A 19,978-nucleotide genomic window follows, 5' to 3' on the forward strand; every position below is an offset into this window, starting at 1 on the left:
TCGGGCGGAGGCGGTGGGGCCTTGGTGGTGATGTGAGGGGCGGGGCGGAGGCGGTGGGGGCGTGGTGATGTGAAGGGGTGGGGGCGTGGTGATGTGAAGGGCGGGGCGGAGGCGGTGGGGGCGTGGTTGATGTGAAGGGGCGGGGCGGAGGCGGTGGGGGCGTGGTGATGTGAAGGGGTGGGGGCGTGGTGGGCGATGTGAAGGGCGGGGCGGAGGCGGTGGGGGCGTGGTGATGTGAAGGGGCCGGCAGAGGCGGTGGGGGCGTGGTGGGCGATGTGAAGGGCGGGGCGGAGGCGGTGGGCGGGGCGGAGGAGGAGCTGGGAACGGAGGTCTGGTAGGTCGCGGAGGGTCGTGGAGAGCTCGCCTCCGCCGCCCCTGCGGGCCTGGGCCCCGCTCTGCGGCCGCCCCGGACCCCAGGCAGGGGCGAATCGATGGCCGTATACTCTGCCCTCCGAGGGCGGCCGAAGCCGGGCTAGGTCCGCGCCAGCTCCGGTCTCTGCTTCCGCCTCCAGCGTCCCCGACCGTCCCGGGGCGTCCGGGAACCGTGCGGGGGCTGGGGACCGGCCGGGCCTGGGGACCCGGGCCCGGAGGGGACTGAGGGCGCCAGCCGCCCCGCCTCGGCGGCCTGGGCAGCTGGAGTCGTGCTGGGCGCTGCTGGGCGCTGGTGTCGCGGCCTCGGCTGTAGCCCCAGCCGCCGGGTGTGAGGATCGCCGCGCGGCCACGCCACCCTCGCACCCCGGTACCCCGGGATGGCCTGGGCCCCGCCACGCCGAGGAAGGGCGGCCTCCGCGGGGCCGGGACGCGAGCAGGCCCTGGAGCGGGGCGAGGGCGTCCGGAGGAGGGGACCGCGCGGGGCTCGGGGAAAGCCTGCCGCCTGGTGCCCATCTGAGAGGCAGGACGGATTGAAACACCAGACAGACAGGCGGCGGGCACAGGCTGAGGCCTCCGACCCGGCGGGAAGTCCGTGGTACCCAGTGATCCCCAGGAGAACGCCAGGTCCCCGCGGGACCCCAGCTGCTCCGGAGGCCGAGGTCTGGAGGACGGTGGCTCGAGGCCAGAATGGACAGGCAATCCGAGATTCTTATCTGCAGTATCCTAACGACCCAGAGGCTGAGGCCTGCGGACCTCACCCTTCTTACTCAGGGCCAGCTGGGCTTGCTTTTTCCTCTTTTACTAGTTCCCCCTGGACTTATCGCTTCTGTTACTTCGTATTTATACCTCTTTAAAAATTTTAGTGGGGGCCGGGAGTGTGGCCTAGTGGTTAAAGTGCTTGCCTAGCATGCACGAAGACCCGGGTTCGATTCCTTGAAACCACATACATAGAAAAAGCTGGAAGTGGTGCTGAGGCTCAAGTGGTAGAGCTCTAGCCTTGAAAAAGTCCAAGGACAGTGCTCAGGCCCTGAGCTCAAGCCCAGGACTGGCAAACAAAATACAATAAAATAAAAACTTGAGTGGGTTAGGTGCTAGTGACTCAACTATAATCCTAGCTACTCAGGAGGCTGAGATCTGAACTAGCCAGGGATGGAAAGTCTGTGAGACTTTCATCTCCAATTAACAACCAGAAAACCAGAAGTGGTGCTGGGGCGCAAGGGGTAGAGTGCTAGCCTTGAGCTGAAGAGCTCAGGGGCAGTGTCCAGGTCCAGAGTTCAAGACCGCCTCCTCCCCCCAAACAACAAAACTGTGATCTAGAGAATTGAGGTTCAAAGCCAGCCCAGGGAGAAAAGTCTATGTGAGTCCATCTCCAATTCACCAGCAAAAAGCTGGAAGTAAAATGGAGGCAGGGAAGCCAAACTTCCCTCTTGCTTTCAGTTAAGCTGTGGATTCAAGTAAGGAGTTCAGTGCTTTTCAAGTAAGAGCCATCTCATGGCGCTGGGTGCTGGTGGCTCACATATGTGATCCTGGCTTCCCAGGAGGTGGAGATCAGAGGATCGCAGTTCAAAGTCAGCCTGGACAGCAAAGTTCATGACCCTGTTATCGTCAGTTTACCACCAGAAAACGCAGGTGGAGCTGTAGCTCAAGGTGGTAGTGTGCTAGCCCTGGGCAAAAACAGCTCAGGGACATTGCCTAAGCCCTGAGTGTAAGCCCCATGACCAACAAAAAGAGGGTCACAGATTCTCCATGGTCCTCGGATCTCAGCATCACGCAGCTAGGATTACAGGCATGAGCCGCTGGCACCTGGCTATTTTTGTCTCTTTCTGAGATAGAATGTTGGTAACAGCCCAGCTGGACCCCAAACTTTTTGTCCTCTTCTTCAGTCTCCAGAGTGCATGGATTAGAGCTGTACTTCACTGCTCACAACCCCTTTTAAATATTAACATTAGCTTTCTAGACCACTCTACAGGCTGAATGGGAGCTGTGCATTCATTAATAACCAGGTTATTGCTTTCTGGGTGAATTTAATTCCTCCTCCAGCTTCCCTGCCACCTCCTCCCCAATAAACAACAGGGGTCTCGGGCCACTGAACCCATGCTGGCCCATCACCTCTCCTGGGCTTTCTGGTTGTTGCCTGGGGGTTTTCCTCTGTGCCTGTCCCTGCCGCGGGTGGCTGCTTTGGGACCAGCTTCAGGTACATTTTGGGAAACAAAGTTCCAACTAACCTCACTGCAACACACTGACCACATGTCTGACTTCTCTGGAGCGTGTGTACGTGTGTGTGTACGTGTGTGTGTGCGTGTGGGTGTCTCCCCTCGCCCTCCCCGAACAGGTGTGTGCGCATGCACACACACGCACACCCACACACGTACACACACCCACACGCACACACACACGTACACACACACGTACACACGCGCGCACACACGCACACACACGTACACGCGCACACTCACACGCACACACTCACACGCGCGCACACGTACACACATGTACACGCGCACACACACATACACACGCGCACACTCACACGTACGCACACTCACACGCATGCACACACACTCGCGCACGCACAGCAGAGGACTCGCCCTCGCTTTCATTCCCCGGAGTTCATCCATCCCTCGGCACGGCGCCTGCACGTTTTGGGGACCCCACTGACCCTCGGGGCTCCCGGGGCCCTCGTGGCCGGAGGAGGCGGGCGGGTCCCCCGGGCGGGGTCAAGGGCGGCCCCGCAGCGCAGCCCCGGCGGTGAATTATTAACCAGGGCGGCGGGAAACCCGAGCCGGCCGCGGAGCGGGAGACGCAGCGCAGCGAGGACGCGGGCCATGGAGGCAGGTGAGGGGCCGGGGCCGCGCGGGAGCCTCGGACCCGGGGGCGGGGGGCGCCCCAAGCAGGACGGGAGGCGCGGGGTGCGGGTCCCCACGCAGCCCGGGTCTGCGCCTCTCCCGCCGGGCTCTGGCCCCGTCCAGGCAGGGCGACTTTGCTCCTGGGCCCCAGCTGAAGTTTGCGCCGGTGCGAGTGTGTGGGGGGGGGCGGGGACCGAGCCGGAGCGGCGGGATCGGCGCGGGGACGGGGCGCGGGTGTCCGGGGGGCGGGGACCGAGGCCGGAGCGGCGGGGACGGGGTGTGGGTGTCGGGGGGGGGGCGGGGACCGAGGCGGGAGCGGGGGGACGGGGCGCGGGTGTCCGGGGGAGGGGGCGAGGACCGAGCCGGAGTGGCGGGATCGGCGCGGGGACGGGGCGCGGGTGTCCGGGGGGCGGGGACCGAGGCCGGAGCGGCGGGGACAGGGTGTGGATGTGGGGGGGGGCGGGGACCGAGCCGGAGCGGCGGGATCGGCGCGGGGACGGGGCGCGGGTGTCCGGGGGGCGGGGACCGAGGCGGGAGCGGGGGGACGGCGCCTCGGCGGCCTGGCCGGTGGACGTGGCGCCGGGCGTCCTCTGAGCCAGGGCGGCCCAGGACCGGGGCCGCCGGGATGTGGGGCGCAGGCTCGGGTGTCGGAACCCGAGAACCGGCCCGGCTGCTCACCAGCGCGTCTCGGCCTCCGTCCCCGGCTCCAGCTTCCCCCGTCTAACGGAGCTCGTCCTCGGGAAGGATGGGCGTGGGGGCGGCACGGGCCGGACCCGGGGTCCCGAGCAGAGGCGGCTTTGCCGGCCCGCTTCCAGGTGCTCAGGCGGCTCTGCCCGCTCCGGCCCCAGCGCCACGTCTCCGTCCCTTGATCCTTCTGGGGTGAGCTGGAGCCTGGAGTCCACGAAACTTTCTGCCCAAGGCTGGCAGCTCCGGTGCCGGCGCCTCCCTTCCGGCCTGGAGTCTGGCGTGAAACCCCAAAACCCGCAGCTCCTCCCCTGGGCATCGCAGCCCGCAGCCCCGCCAGCAGCCCCGGCCACGGGTTCCTTTTGAAAAGATGTGCACGCATGTGGGTGTGCGTGGATGAGTGTGTGTGTGTGTGGATGAGTGTGTGTATGTGGATGAGTGTGTATGGATGAGTGTGTGTATGTGGATGAGTGAGTGCGTGGATGAGTGTGTGTGGATGAGTGAGTGCGTGGATGAGTGAGTGCGTGGATGAGTGTGTGTATGTGGATGAGTGAGTGCGTGGATGAGTGAGTGCGTGGATGAGTGAGTGCGTGGATGAGTGTGTGTATGTGGAGGATGAGTGTGTGTGGATGAGTGAGTGCGTGGATGAGTGAGTGCGTGGATGAGTGAGTGCGTGGATGAGTGAGTGTGTGGATGAGTGTGTGTATGTGGATGAGTGTGTGTGGATGAGTGAGTGCGTGGATGAGTGAGTGCGTGGATGGGTGAGTGCGTGGATGAGTGTGTGTGGATGAGTGAGTGCGTGGATGAGTGTGTGTGGATGAGTGTGTGTATGTGGATGAGTGAGTGCGTGGATGAGTGTGTGGATGAGTGTGTGTATGTGGATGAGTGTGTGTGGATGAGTGAGTGCGTGGATGAGTGAGTGCGTGGATGAGTGAGTGCGTGGATGAGTGAGTGTGTGGATGAGTGTGTGGATGTGGATGAGTGTGTGTGGATGAGTGAGTGCGTGGATGAGTTGAGTGCGTGGATGAGTGAGTGCGTGGATGGGTGAGTGCGTGGATGAGTGTGTGTGGATGAGTGAGTGCGTGGATGAGTGAGTGCGTGGATGAGTGTGTGTGGATGAGTGTGTGTATGTGGATGAGTGAGTGCGTGGATGAGTGAGTGTGTGGATGAGTGTGTGTATGTGGATGAGTGTGTGTGGATGAGTGAGTGCGTGGATGAGTGAGTGCGTGGATGAGTGAGTGCGTGGATGGGTGAGTGCGTGGATGAGTGAGTGCGTGGATGAGTGTGTGTATGTGGATGAGTGTGTGTGGATGAGTGAGTGCGTGGATGAGTGAGTGCATGGATGGGTGAGTGCGTGGATGAGTGTGTGTGGATGAGTGAGTGCATGGATGAGTGTGTATGCATGTGTATGAGCCAGTGTGGATGTGTGCACGCGTGCCCGTTCGTTCTCACGGGGTGTGGACCTTGTGGCTGGACCCCTGCTCCCGCCCTGTTCTGCTGTGGCTGTCCCCGTGGTCTCCGTGGCGGGGCCCGGCTGTCTCCGTGGTCTCCGTGGCAGCCCGGCTGTCTCCGTGGTCTCCATGGCCGGCTCGGCTGTCTCCATGGTCTCCGTGGTCTCCGTGGCGGGGCCGGCTGTCTCCGTGGTCTCCATGGTCTCCATAGCGGCCCGGCTGTCTCCGTGGTCTCCGTGGCCTCCGTGGTCTCCATGGCAGCCCGGCTGTCTCCGTGGTCTCGGTGGCGGCCCCGGCTCTCTCCGCGGCGGCCGCCCCAGCCTGCCCTGAAGAAGCTGCGACCTCCGCGCCCCAGCGCGCGCCGTCCTCCGGCTCCGGGCCGGGACTCACCGTCCGCCTCCGCCCCAGGTCCGGACGCCCAGGCCGCCGCCAAGGACCCCGCCGAGGACCCCGCGCTCCCGCAGCTCCCGCGCCGCCCGCAGCCCCTGGACGAGGACCCCGCGGAGGGCGAGGACGAGGCGGCCGCCCCCGAGGGCCCCGCGCCCCCCGCCGCCGCCCCGGGGCCCCCGGAGCCGCCCGCCAGGCTGGGGCCCAAGGCGGCGGCGGGCGGCGTCCCCCCGATCGGCTTCGAGGCCGAGCCCCCGCCCTACGCGCCGCCGGACCCCCAGGCCGTGGCCCTGGTGTTCCCGCCCTTCCCGCAGGTGCCGGTGCTGCTCCAGCCCGCGCCCGCCGCGCTCCTCCCGCCGCCCGCCGCGGGGCCCGGGGCCGCCTTCCCCTTTCCGACGGTGAGCGGGGGCCGCGAGGGGCGGCGGGGCGGGGCGCCGGGAGGAGGGAGGAGGGCAGGGGGGGCGCCGGGAGGAGGGAGGACGGAGGAGGGGGCGGGGCGCCGGGAGGAGGGAGGAGGGGGCGGGGCGCCCTGGAGGGGGAGTTGGGGGAGCGGGCGCCCGTGGACCCTCAAGCTCTCCCGGGCGACGCTCACCTCTAGGCCGCCAGCTAAAGCCCGGCGCGGCGCCGTGGTTCAGGTGGTGGCGCCCGGCCTGAGCCCACGTCCAGCGGGCCGGGGCAGGCGGGGTGGAGCGCGGCCGGCCGGGGCTCCGCGCCCCCTGGGCCCCTCCGCCGGGCGCCCGCTCACAGCCCGCCCCGCAGCTCCCGGTGCCCGGCCCGCCGGGCCCCGCCGCCGCGCAGCGCGCGCCCCCGCCCCGGGACTGCATGGCCGAGTCGGTGCTGGTGACCCTGTTCTGCTGCCTGCTGAGCGGGCTCGTGGCCATCGTCTACTCCCACGAGGTGAGGGGCCTCGCGCCCGGCTCGGGGCCGCTGCTCCACGGCTCCCGCCACGCCTCCCGTCCAGCCTCTTGGCGGGCTCCCGCCCGATGCACCAGCTCCGGTGCCTGCAGGCCCTGCGCTCGTCCCCAGGGTGGGACGGTGGGCAGCCGGCAGGACGGCTGGGGCGGGGCTCGGGGCCTCTGCCGCCCCTGAATTTCATTTGGGCTCCGCCTCTAGCTGTAGGACCCTTCACCCCTGGAGCCTTTGTTTCCTGTCTGCAGAGTGGGGGTGCTGTGAGGTGACTGGAGGCCCCTGAGCTCATGGGTCAGTGCCCTGGGGTCCCCAGCTGTGTCCGGGGTCCCCTCTCTGTCTTGCAGGCCCATGCAGCCCTGAGCAGGGGGGACCTGGGGTCCCCAGCTGTGTCCGGGGTCCCCTCTCTGTCTTGCAGACCCGTACAGCCCTGAGCAGGGGGGACCTGGGGTCCCCAGCTGTGTCCGGGGTCCCCTCTCTGTCTTGCAGACCCGTACAGCCCTGAGCAGGGGGGACCTGGGGTCCCCAGCTGTGTCCGGTGTCCCCTCTCTGTCTTGCAGACCCGTACAGCCCTGAGCAGGGGGGACCTGGGGTCCCCAGCTGTGTCCGGTGTCCCCTCTCTGTCTTGCAGACCCGTGCAGCCCTGAGCAGGGGGGACCTGGTGCAGGCCGAGGAGGCGGCACGGAAGGCTCGCTCCCTGGTGCTCTTCAGCTTGCTCTTCGGGGTGTTTGTGTCCACCAGCTGGGTTATATACGTGGTGGTGGCCCTCTACCTCCCCTGACGGTGCCAGGAGCCAGGCCAGGTTGTTTCTGTGACTCTAGTCTCTGCCTACAGGCAGCCAGGGGGGAAGAGGAGAGCTGTGCTGGTGCCCCTGCCCACAGGCCACCCACCAAGGCCTAAATGCTCTTCCTGCCTTCCGCCCTCCAGAGGACCAGCGCGCCGCTGCCTTCAGCACCACGGGGAAGGATCCGCCTTGTCTAGCTCAGCCAGGGACTGCCCTGCCGGGCAGAGAGGAGGGGGACGCCAGCCGTCCTCTGGCAGCTCCTGGTCTCGTGCTGCCCCCACACACAGAGGGCCAGGACACTGGAGAACAACACTGATTCCCGCAGCAGCCTCCCTTGCCTGGCCAACGCCATGCCACAGGGCGCCACGAAGGCTCCCCCATTTCCCCCCAGTCTCCTTTCCCCTGGGGAGACTTGCCTGTCCCCTCCCACTGCCTCTGCTTCTGCCACCAGGCCCTCGCTCCCTGTCTCTCCCTTTATTGCCCAAAGGGATCAAGTGGGTCTCTGTTTGGTGAAGGCACCCAAAGTGGGGAGTGCCCAGCGCCTCCCTATTCTGGAGAGGGGGAGAGGCAGCCACCATCTCTGGGGACCAGGACTCCATCCAGAATGAGGAAGCCGGACCGCAGCCTAGGTGATGGCTCCAGACGAGAAGGAGATGGGCTGGCTGACAGGCTCCAGCCGTGGAGCCAATCCCAATGGGAGCGCCCTCTACCCCAGAGTGCTGGGGGATCTCCAAAAAGGGCAGACTCTGATGCCTGGAGCAGAAGTTCCGAGTTATCAGACTTAGACACTCCCTAGAGATGCTAACGAGGACACAGCCACCGCAAGTGGGAGGTAGGAAGACTCCAGCAGAGCTCCACGGTATGTCCCTTCCCTGCTGCGGCTGTGCTCCGTGTGGGTGGGTGGGTGGGTGGTGTGTTTCCAGGTGACTAAAAGAATCTGCAGTGTGAAAACCAGAAGAGACCAACAATCCCATGGGCTGTCGAGAAGTCCTGGGTGTGGGGGGGGCAGACGAGGAGAAACCAGTCAAGTGGCTGGATGGATAAAATAAATACACGCGAATCTGTAGTAATCACTGGTTAAAGGTGGGAAAGAATCTCAATTCCAGGCATAACTATTGGCAATATAGTCAATTAAGAAAAGACCTGGGATCCAAAGGAAGACATTTATTTATTTATTTATTTTGCCAGTCCTGGGGCTTGAACTCAGAGCTTTTTCCTCAAAGCTAGTGCTCTGCCACTTGAACTCTGGGCCTGGGTGCTGTCCCTGAGCTCTTCAGCTCAAAGCTACTGCCCTATCCCCGGAGCCATAGCCCCACTTCCTGTTTTCTAGTGATTAATTAGAGATAAAAAGTCTCCTATTCTTTAGTGCCCGGGCTGGCTTTGAACCACGATCCTCAGATCTCAGCCTTCTGAGTAGCTAGGGTGACAGGCGTGAGCCACCGCGCCCAGCCCACTTCAGCTTTTCTATGTATGCGTTACCAAGGAATCAAATCTGGGTCTTCGTGTATGCTAGGCAAGTATCTACCACAAGGGCAAACTCCGACCCCTAAAGAAGACTAGTATTCTTGAAGAATGATCACCGAGCCTGGTTCATTACGGTATTCCTAGCTACTCAGGAGGCTGAGCTCTCCAGAGCACAGTGTGAAGCCAGTCCAGGTAGGGAAGTGTATGAGACCCTTATGGCCAGTTAACGATTTAAGTAAATAAAGCTGGAAGCCGAGATGTGGTTCAAGTGTTAGCGTTAGTCTTAAGTGGAAAAAGCTAAAGGAGAGTGCCAGGGCTCTGAGTTCAAGCCCCAGGACACACACACACACACACACACTAAGCATGTAAGCACAAAAGCCTTATATAAGCAGAATTGGCTAATGGAAACAAGCTATTCTCATATAATACTGAAAACAAATTCAAGGTGGGTGGAAGGGGTCAGAAGGAGCAGAGCCTGGGGCAGCATGCCAGGAGATGGGTGGCACACGCCTGCACCAAGCTATGGGACAGAGACAGAACCCAGCAGTTGGATGGACGGAGGCCATTCTAGACAGGAGACCCTGAATCAAATGACATCAAAATGGCAGAGCAAAATGCCGCTGTGCCATTTCCTCCACCATGGCTTGGGTCCCCCCAGCAGCAGACCTGCATCCTGCCCGCTCCCTAGTCCATCAACCCTGGGCTTTGTCTTTCAAGGTTGAGGTCTTCTGGGTGAGTGCCCCACCATATTTCTGGCCTTCATTTGCATTTCCCTGCTGGCTCGGGGCACGGGATCATTAGTGCTCCACTTCCTTCTAACAGTGTGCTTTTCAAAGATTTTTTTTTAATCCCGATTTGATGTTTCTTTGTCCATTTAGAGGAATTCTCTGTATTCAGAATAAAAATCATGGGCTAGATAGAGGATTGCAAATCTTTCTCACTTTTTTTTTTTTTTGCCAGTCCTGGGCCTTGAACTCAGGGCCTGAGCACTGTCCCTGGGCTTCTTCAAAGCTAGAGCTCTACCACTTGAGCCACAGTACCACTTCTGGCCTATTCTGTGTATGTGGTACTGAGGAATCAAACCTGGGTCTTCATGCATGTTAAGCTCCTGGCCCCTTCTTCCTCACTTTTAGCTGCTGCTGCTCCTTCTCCTCTTCCTCTTCTTTTTCTTCTCCTTATTTTTTTATTTATGTCAGTTATGGGGCTTGAACTCAGGGCCTGGATGTTGTCCCTGAATCTCTTTGTGCCATACCTAGTGTTCTACCATTTGAACCACAGCCTCACTTCCAGTTGTTTTTTCTTTCTTTCTATTTTTTTCTTTCTGTTGGTGTGGGGCTTGGACTCTGGGCCTGTGAGTTGTCCCTGAGCTCAACTCAAGGCTACCACCCTACCCCTTGAGCCACAGAGCCACAGCACCACTTCTGGTTTTCTAGTGGTTAACTGGAGATAAGAGTCTCACAGTCTTCAGTGCCTGGGTTGGCTTTGAACCTCGATCCTTAGATCTCGGCCTCCTGAGCAGTTAGAATTATAGGCATGAGCCACCACACCCAGCATTTTTTTTTTTGCCAGTCCAGGGCTTGAACTCAGGGCCTGGGCACTATCCTTGAGCTTTCTCAAGGCTAAAGATCCACCACTTGAGCCACAACACCACTTCTGGCATTTTCTATGTGGTAGGGAGGATCAAACCAAGGGCTTTGTGCATGCTAGGCAAGCATTCTACCATTAGGCCACGCTCCGGGCCTGGTCCCAAGTGTTCTATGAATACCTTGGTAGCTCCTTCCTAGGGTGGACTCAGAACCCAGGCTGGTTCACAGAGTTGAGCAGTCATATGGCATCCTTTTGGGGTGTGCTGGGGGAGCAGGTGGGCAAGCACAAAGTTCCAGAAGCACCCAGAGCCCCTTTCCCCTGCAAAGTCTTTCCAGTGTCTCTACTGTAACCTCAGACATTTGTTGCAAAGACAGTGTCTGCGGAGCAGGGAATGGACAGGAAACCCTGCCCACGAGGCATAGTGAACTGGAATTGGCACAATTTTGGAAATGTTAAAAAAAACAAAAGCTTCGCCAGGCACAGTGGCTTATGCTACTAGTTACTCAGGAGGCTGAGATCTGAGGATTGTGGTTCAAAGCCAGCCCAGGCACTAAAGAACATGAGACTCTGATCTCCAGTTAACCACCAGAAAATCAGAAGTGGCACTATGGTTCAAGGGTTAAGGCAGTAGCCTTGAGCTGAAGAGCCCAGGGACAACGCCCAGGCCCAGAGTTCAAGCCCTATGACTGGCAAAAAAAAAAAAAAAAAAAAGTTTTATTAGATTGTGTGCACACACATGCACAAGCCAGCACTGGGGCTTAGGTCCTGTTCCTTGGCTTCTTGGCTCAAGGATGGTGCTTTACCATTTGAGCCTCGGGTCCACTTCCAGCTTTTTTGTTGTTGTTTTGGCAGTTGTGGGGCTTGAACTCGAAGTCTGGGTGCTCTCCCTGAACTCTCTTGCTCAAGGCTAGTGCTTTACCACTTTCAGCCAAAATGCTGCTTCCCGTTTTCTGGTGGTTCATTAGAAGTAAGAGTCTCATGGACTTTCTTGCCTGGGCTGGCTTTGAACCAAGATCTTCAGATCTCAGCCCCCTGAATAGCTAGGATTATAGGTGTGAGCCACTGTACCCAGTCAGTTCCAGTTTTTTTGTTAATTAGAGATAAGAATCTCACAAGGTTTCCTGCCTGGGTTGGCCTTGAATCAAGACCCTCTAGATCTCTGCCTGAGTAGCCAGGATTGCAGGTGTGAGCCTGTGTGTATTTCTGGTTGTCTTGCCCTAGAAGACACTAAGGGGTGGTGCATGGCAGCTGCAGGATCTCAGCCCTCAGGGTTCAGTTCTCAGGACTGCATTTTTCCTAGGTCTCCTCTTCATCTCTGAACCTCCATCTGCACCTGGCTATTTTCTTTTCCTGTACCTGCCAGATGCCTGGAATCCTGGAACGATGTCCAGCTTCAGTGGTGGGGCCAGGCCTGGGTTCTGGCCATCGCAGGGGTCAGGAGCGTGGGAAGCATGAGGGCTGGAGTGTGTCACCGAGCTTGCCCTTCCACCGGTCCATTCGAGAATCCAATTTAAGGATAAGATTTCCTGTGTAAGTGGCCATTTTGGAGGAACCAGTCTCATCCTGAATCACCAGTGGCCCTCAATCTCGTGGCCCCAGGTGTGAGGCTGATGGCTGGCTGGTCCTCCTGCCAGGAGCTTATTTTCCCTGCTGATGATTTCAGGCACACAAACTTGGTCATGGGTCATGAGACCCTCGTGGGGTTTCTTTTGAATGATCCAGCTTGGACAGAAATGTGAGATTCCCCTTTCTCACCAGTCCATGGCAGGGGCAATGGCATGTGCCTGGGGGGCTGTGATTGGGAACAGCAAGGGGCCTGGCAGTCTGGGACTCCATCTCCATGAAGGGATGCTGGAAGCCAGGCGCTGTGACTGACGCCTGTAATCCTAAATACTCAGGAGGCTGAGATCAGAGGATTGCAGTTCAAAGCCAGCCCAGGCACTTACGTCACCAAAGGCCAGGCTGGACTCATTTATTTTGTTGTGGTTGTTGGTCATGGGGCTTGAACCCTGAGCTCTTCAGCTCAAGGCTTCTGCTCTTCACTTTGAGCCAGAGATCTACTTTGAGTTTTCTGGTGGTTAATTAGATAAGAGTCTCACAAACTTTCCTGCCCAGGCTAGCTTTGAACCTCCATCCTCAGATCTCAGCCTTCAGAGTAGCTGGGACACCAGTCCTGGACCACCAGTGCCTGGCTCCAGGCTAGACTCCTCTGACACTACTGGTAGGTGAGGGAGATGGGGTACAAGCCTTGCCAAGGACAGCAGGAAGCACTGGCTCTAGCCAATGCTGTCACAGCCGGCAGCAGGCGGGAGGAGTGGATGGCAGCCAGGGGGTGGGGGGAGAGGATTTGAGTCCCTACTGTGTGCCTGGCCCAGGACATGGCTTTGGGGGTGAGGCCCCCAGTCGGCCTCTGTGGCAGGTGATTCTGGGCCCTGGGCAGCAGCAGTGGAGCCATTGCCCCCCAAGTCCCCCCTGAAAGCTTTTCCAAGGGAGCTGGGAGGGCATGGGGCCATTCTGGGCAGGACCCATGGGAAGGGTTGGGAAGGACACACAGCTGTGCCTAGCAACACAACAGTGGAGGGGGGACCCCAGCCCCGCCCCCGCATCCCCCCATGTGCAGCCACAGGACGGGTGGGTTCCAAGCAGACATGCATCTGATGACTCTCGTCTGTTTATTTTTCTTTCATACAAAAAAGTTACACATCTGAAGTGTCTGCAGGGAGGGGCTGCTGTCAGACAGGTTAGTTGGGGGGGGTTCTGATTACGTCACACCACACGGGGGAGGCTGTGGGCTGCTGGGGTGGGAGACACGTCTCAGATCAGGGTTCTGGTCAGACGTGGCATGTGCCCACCGGCCTGGATTCACCTCCACGGGCGTCCACCATCCATGCTGCTCCTGTCATTAGAAGTCCCCTCCCTCCCGCAACTTCCCCTTCCGCCCCCCCCCCAAATAGATAGGCTGCAGCCTGGCCAGGGCCCGGAGCCAGCCAACACCACGGCAGGAGAGTGGGGGAGCCATTGGCCAATAAGTTAAACACACACACCATGCCTCGTGTCCCCTGTGGGCAGTTCCTGGTGCAGGCGCAGCTCCGGGCCTCCCATGGCCCTGGGCTCCCTGGCGCAGGAGGGCTGGGCACACGGCTCAGATCACGAAGACGACCCTGCCCCGTCCCCCATCCAGCTCACGGGCAGGCCCGCCTGGGCTGCAGGGAGCTCACAGATGAGGGGAGCCGGGCCTTACCCGGGTAGCCTACCACGGTGCCCCAGAGCCCAGCAAAGGGAGGCAGGGGGCAAGGACTGAAATGAAAGGACTTCAAACCACCCCACGCACAACACTGCTCAGAACCCAACACCACACACACGCCTTAAATAATCAAGTGACAGCAGGGCTGGTGCCGGAGGGGCAGCCCGTGCCTCTATGTACAGGACAGAGAGACAGAAGAGGAAGGGAACAGCCACACCTTCTTCTGGAGGAAAGCTGCTTAAAGTCCCAAATGAGCGAGAGAGCGAGAGGGCGAGGGCTCAGGTGGGCAGGCGGCCTCTGCCTTTCCTGGCCTTTGACACTGGGCTGAGAGCGGGGGCTCAGCCTAAGCCGCCAACCCCACCCCACACTCACCCAGGGCTGGAGGGTGTGCACTGAACCCCGGGCACCCTGGCCCTGGGTCGTCACCCTCGGCAGCGCACCTGGCTCGAGCACCTGTCTGGGGCCGCCCCCCCTCACTCTCGGGGACCCCCACAGCCCCGCCCCAGAGCTGGGTGAATGAAGGGCTAGGAACCTTTGGTTCCTAGGGGCGTGCCAGCCAGGAGCAGCCACGGGCCAGGAGGCAGCAGGTGGAGTTTAAGGCACACAGCAGGCGCAGAGGGGGGCGCCACTGGCCCTCCCCAGAGCTGTAGAGCTCCCCCACTTTGGGATTGGCTCTCCAGCGCAGCCTGGCCCAGCTCAGCAAGCTGCCCTCCCTCCTCTTCCCTAGCACCTCTGCTCCAGAGTGTGGGGTACAGGCGGTGGGCCCCCGAGTGGAGACAGGACAGCAGCCACGGCTGGGGAGCGTGCAGGGCAGACAGGTGCTATGACTGGGAGGTGCTGTGACAGGCACCAGGACTGTGACCATCACTTGCCACACCCCCCATGGCTACAAAGCAGAGGATGGGTAGAGAGGCACCCTTCGGCCGTTCTCTGCCTCCTGTGGCCAGCTGTCTCCCGGCCCTTCTCATTCCTCCATGCTGGGCTGCTCCCCTGTCTCAGGTGCCCTGAGTGTTTGCGCATCTGCCCTCTGCCCTTGAAGGCTGGGAGCCTCGCCCTTCAGGAGGGCTGGGCTTCCGCCCTTCTCCTGGGGCTGCTGGGGTCCCGCCATGCCCGGCCTGGGGGTGCAGGAGGAACGTGGAGCTGGGCGGAAAGCAACCGGGCCAGGGGACCACTGTTCACAAGTCAGCGAGGCCTGCCTGCCAGCTCACTGAGGGCCCTGAGGGCCCAAGCTGCCACGGGCCAGGGCGGCCACCTCGGCCTGCCTGGCTGGTGCAAGTCCTCTCTTGGCGTGCAGCCTGGCTCCTAGGTCTTCTCCTCTCGATCCGTCTTTCTCCTCGTGATGTTCCTGGGCTTAATCTTCAGCGAGAGCTCCCACAGGGCCTCCTCCGCCAGGTGGTCGCTGAAGTCGTTGAAGAAGTTGATGATGTCGTCGTTTCTGCGAATGTCGTAGTGCCTGATGGGAAGGGGCCGGTGAGCACAGGACGGACCAGAAGCCAGGTGTCGTGGCCTCCCTGGGGCACACGTGGCACCCTGCCACCCACGCTGACCAAGGGCCTGGTACTCGCTCTGCTCTCCTAGCCCCCAGCAGCGCACCCCCCCTCCCCCTGCTCCTGGACCAGGGCCAGGCCAGGCTTGGCTTCCCGGAGGACCCTGCACTCACGCCTGCTGGAAGCACCGCATGCTGTCCAGGATGTTGAACTGTTGCCACCGCTTGGAGAAGTTGACTTTCCCATCGATGAAGTCGGGGTTCCCCAGGTGAACGAAGGTCAGGTCCTGGAGGATCAGACCCCTGGGGGATGGAGACAGGGAGCGCTGGGACCAGGCAGGACCCACTCCAGTCTGGAGGTGGTGGCTCATGGCGGGCTGGCTTCAGCCAGTGCCAGCCAGCTCATGACAACAAAGCTGGCCCACGCCAGCCCCACAGCTATCCCCGCAGCTTGGAAAACCTCTCTCTCCAGCACAAAGCCTGGGTTATCAGCTCTGACCTGACCTCGGTGGGTCATACAAGCCCACTCAGGCCCTAGAGGGTCCAGCAGCGGCCACCTGCCAAGGCCAAGGAGACCAGCAGTGAGCTGACACACACCAGGAGTGGGCTCAGCTGTGGACCACCACGGGTGACACTGTGACATACAAAGTAAGGCTGGGGCCGGGAGTCTGGCCTAGTGGTAGAGTGCTTGCCTAGCACTCACAAAGACCTGGTTCCATTCCTCAGTACCACATACATAGAAAAGCCAGAAATGGTGCTGTGGTTCAAGTGGTAGAAGACCAGCCCGTTAGCCTTGAGGAAAGCCCAAGGGCAGTGCTCAGGCCCTGAGTTCAGTTTCCAGGAATGGCAAAAATAAAAAAAAAAAAAGGTGGCTCACACCTGTAATCCTAGCTACCCGGGAGGCTAAGATCTGAGGATCTCAGTTCAAAATCAGCCAAGGCACAAAAATCTATGAGATTCTTCTCTCCATTAACCATCAGAAAACTGGAAGTGGCATCGTAGTACAAAGTGGTAGAGTGCCAGCCTTCAGTAAAAAGTTCAAGGATAGCACCTTGCTATCCGCGGGGGAGAGGAGTGCGCGCAGGCACGGTGGCTCACGCCTGTCATCCTAGTTACTCAGGAGGCTGAGATCTGAGGATCAAGGTCCAAGCCAGCCAGGGCACAAAAGAAACTCTCCAATTAATCACTAGAAAATGAGAAGTGGGGCTGTGGCTCAAGGGACAGGGCGGTGACCTTGAACTGAAGAGCTCAGGGACAGTGGCCAGGCCCAGAATTCAAGCCCCGTGCCCCACCCCCCCCAAAAAAAGGACTGGGAGGAGCTGTGGCTCAAGGAGTAGAGCAGCTGCCTAATAAGCATAAATCCCTGAGTGTAAACCCCAGTATTGCTAAAAATTAAAAAAAAAAATGTATGGCAAAACTGCAGGCCCTGGCTGTGAGGACCAGGCTGGGAGGAGGGAGAGGGACCGGAGGGGCAGGGAGGGGCGGCGGCACTCACAGGTAGGGGATGCATGGGGGGTCCACCTCAGACAGCGCGGCCCGATAGGCCCGGAAGGAGGATGAGCTGTCGATCAGGGTGCAGTACTCAGCCAGGCCCTGCCGGATGGAGGTGGGCGAGTGAGTGCCAAGGCCGGTCTGGTGCCAATACCTAAACCAGCCCACTGGTCCCTGGAAGGGTTTGGTTCCCTTGCTCGGAGCGCTCGCTGAGCTCTGCGGCAGGAAGGCCGAGGCCATCTATGGAGACTGCTGGTAGTGAGGTCACGTCTTGGGGGTCTCTCCCACATTCTCTCAGCACTCGTCCCCCTGCCACAGTGCTTGCCAGGCCCGAGACCACCCAAAAAGGCCTAATGCAGTGCCCAGCCTGAGGTGGTCCCTCCCCCAGAATGGGCCAGGGGCAACACTGGGACCTAGCACGGGCCAGCAGTGGGCAGGCGGCCACCCAGATGCGACAAGCTCAGAGACAAGCAGGACAGCTCGGAGCTCGGTGGAAGGCCGTGCCTGGAGACCAGGCGTGGGAAGGGCAGTGCTGGCAGGCCAGTACCGGGGCCTGCAGGCCTCGGGCTGGCCGAGCCTTCCCACCCACCTCCGAGGTCTGCCTCTGCCACTCCAGTCTGCGGATGGGCGCCGAGTCCAGTGCGGAGAGAATGGCTAGGTAGGAGTTGAAGTTGTTCAGCTTCCGCAGGTGCTGCAGAGAGAGGCCACGGCCGTGAGGGTGGGCACAGGGCCGGGCCCAGCCTGCCCTGGAGGGCGTGGGGTGGCTGCTCACCTTCATGATCTTGATGAACTTCAAGAGCAGTCGCTCCCGGTCCTGGGCCTTCTCCTGCAGCATGATAATGGAGCGGACCCTGCAAGCGAGGGGCCGAGGAGCAGCTGTGGATACCTGTCCCCGCAGTCTCCCAGCCCAAGCCACTGGGGCTGGGGCAGGCTTGCCCGGCACACCCTGGCCTGGGCGCTGAGATCGGGGGCATCAGCTGTTCCAGGGGACATGTGTGTGCATCCTCACTGTGGCCTCAGGCCTGACCCCTGGGGAGCCATGCTTGACAGCCACGAGGGAACCTTCCAGAACTTCAGCAGCAAGAGCAAAACCAAAGGCCAGCCTGGCTTGAGCCAGTGTGGGAGGGTCACACGGGCCTGTACCAGTGTGCTGCTGTGGTCAGCACCCCGCGGCTGAGGGGCGCTGCATCCTGTGCAGGGGTGGTGGGTGGGGGAGCAGGAGTGCTGTCTGCCTCAGTCAGAAGTCCCTGGCATGTATCCCCAGACCCTGCTGAGTGCCTCAGCTACGCACGTAATCCCAGCTACTCAGGAGGCAAAGGAGTTCAAGACCAGCCAGGCAGAAATCAACAATCTGGCATAGCGGTGTGGTCCCAGCTACAGGGCCAGCACAGGTTGGAGGACTCGGGTCCAGGACAGCAGCGGCAAAAAGCACGACTCCAGGGCCAGGAGTTCGGCCTAGTGGTAGAGTGCTTGCCTAGAATGCACGAAGACCCAGGTTCGATTCCTTGGTACCACATACTTAGAAAAAGCCGGAAGTGGTGCTGAGTCTCAAGTGGTAGAGCTCTAGCCTTGAGAAAGTCCAAGGACAGTGCTCAGGCCCTGAGCTCAAGCCCAGGACTGGCAAAAAAAAAAAAAAAAAAAAAAAAAAAAAAGCAAGACTCCACCCAAGAAAGAACCCAAGCCAAAAGGCTCAAGTGCTGGTACCTCTGCCGCGCCAACGCCAATTCCAGAGCAAAATGAACCATCACCACCACCACCACCCAAACCCAGAAGAGGCGGATGGTGTGGCTCAAGTGGTAGAATACACAACTGGCTCTGGGTTCAATCCCCAGTACCTCAAGAAACCCACACCAAATCAACAAACCAACCAGCCATCACACATTGCCGGGCGGCCATGGAGGGGGGCAGGGTGGGGCTTGCCACATCAGGACGTGGCAGCTCTGGCCAGCCACAACCAGTCCTCGGTGAGGCTGCAGTGCCTCACTTCTAGTCATGGCTTTAAGACACAGACTTTCGAGTTATAAGTTTTAAGGACAAAGGAAAGTATTCATGGCATCTACTCTGTTGCTAATAAGTTCTGCCGGGCCAAGCGGGGTGAGTCAGGGTGGAGGCCTTGGGCAGGAGCCTGGCCGTGACCAGCACAGGATGGCAGACATGAATGTCGGGCGAAGGCAGACATTACTGGTGGATTCCCGTACTCATCTCAGCAGAACCTCTGGTGCTACCTCGGCCGGCGCTGCAGGTGGCTGGCATGCCCCTGTCCTCTCTCGGCTGCGCGGTTTGAGGTGAGTGCCCACAAGCTGGTTCAAGCTCTCACAGGAAGCCACACCCAGGTGTGCTAACATGCAGGGCAGCAGGGCAGGGCCAGGCCGTGCCTTACCAATAGGACATGTTGTTGAAGTGTTCCGTGAACTGGGTCAAGTTGGGGCTCTTTTCCTCATTCTGCTCTTTGGCCCAAAGTAAAACCTCTGGAATCTAGGAGAGGAAGCAGCAGTGCTGGGGCCCCATGTGGCGGGTCTGTGTCTGCTGTCCAGAGCCTGCCAGCAGCAGCTCCAGGGTATGGACCCCTTCCTCCCCAGCCATCCCCATACCTCGATCTTGTAGAAGAGCTCAGCATCCAGCAGCGTCAGCTGCTCGGCAATTTCGTGGCTGTGGAAGTCATGCAAGGTCCCTGGTCTGGGGGAGAGAGGCACAAGGACCCTTACAGGGGTGGGTGAGAGCACAGACGGCCGCAGGTCCAAAGCTCGGAGCGGGACGCTAACAATCAACGGCTAGGCTGCACGCTGCCCTCGGCGGGGCAGGAGGGGCAGCAGAGGACAGGAGAGCACAGGAGCCAGCATCGCCTCACCAGCACGGGGAGACAGACCGGGGGAGCTGCCCAGGGTCCGGGCACACTCAGTGTGCTGTTAGCTCCCTCCCAGTGTCCACCGCCACCTCACCCCACACGGACCTCCTGAGGAGAGGCCCGAACACAGGGCACAGGGCTCAGGGCCGGCCCGACACCCCGCGTGTGGAAGCAGGGCGGCTCCTCACCTGGCGGCGACGCCCCTGGCCGCCAGGGGCTGGTCGGAGTTGGCACACCTGAGCAGCTTCTTCTGGTCCACCTTGTCCAGGATGTTCTTTCGCAGCACGCGGGCCAGGCTGAGCTCCCCGCTGCTCACCAGGCGGAAGACCAACTCCATGAGCAGCTTCAGGATCTCCTCCGTCAGCTCCACCAGGCTGAGGAGGGCACGGGGTGAAGGGCAGGCCACCCCCGACCCCGGGATGCAGCCCACA

At 60.7% G+C, this 19,978-nt stretch overlaps 2 protein-coding genes across 7 annotated transcripts in view; one reads left to right on the plus strand and one right to left on the minus strand.

Moving 5' to 3' along the window:
* The first annotated feature begins 5,607 nt into the window (after positions 1–5,607).
* Prrt1b (proline rich transmembrane protein 1B) lies at positions 5,608–7,427 on the plus strand. The gene is made up of 3 exons (XM_090329398.1): positions 5,608–6,138; positions 6,500–6,637; positions 7,278–7,427. The coding sequence occupies exons 1-3, from the start codon at positions 5,608–5,610 to the stop codon at positions 7,425–7,427; spliced, it is 819 nt and encodes a 272-aa protein (XP_090185524.1).
* A 5,709-nt stretch (positions 7,428–13,136) lies between these two features.
* Rapgef1 (Rap guanine nucleotide exchange factor 1) overlaps positions 13,137–19,978 on the minus strand; it is a 118,488-nt gene continuing 111,646 nt past the window's right edge. For all 6 annotated transcript variants that reach the window (XM_090330842.1, XM_090330844.1, XM_090330843.1 and 3 more), the window contains 8 exons: positions 19,736–19,921; positions 19,294–19,378; positions 19,083–19,177; positions 17,475–17,553; positions 17,292–17,393; positions 16,707–16,804; positions 15,386–15,514; positions 13,137–15,178 (listed from right to left, as the gene is read on the minus strand). In XM_090330842.1, coding sequence (XP_090186968.1) covers positions 15,028–15,178; positions 15,386–15,514; positions 16,707–16,804; positions 17,292–17,393; positions 17,475–17,553; positions 19,083–19,177; positions 19,294–19,378; positions 19,736–19,921 — 925 coding nt within the window. In that variant the 3' untranslated portion in view covers positions 13,137–15,027. The remainder of the gene's footprint in view (positions 15,179–15,385; positions 15,515–16,706; positions 16,805–17,291; positions 17,394–17,474; positions 17,554–19,082; positions 19,178–19,293; positions 19,379–19,735; positions 19,922–19,978) is intronic.

This window comes from Megascapheus bottae, chromosome 3, assembly GCF_031878675.1.
Source record: "Megascapheus bottae isolate mThoBot1 chromosome 3, mThoBot2.hap1, whole genome shotgun sequence".
Taxonomy (NCBI): Eukaryota; Metazoa; Chordata; class Mammalia; order Rodentia; family Geomyidae; genus Megascapheus; species Megascapheus bottae.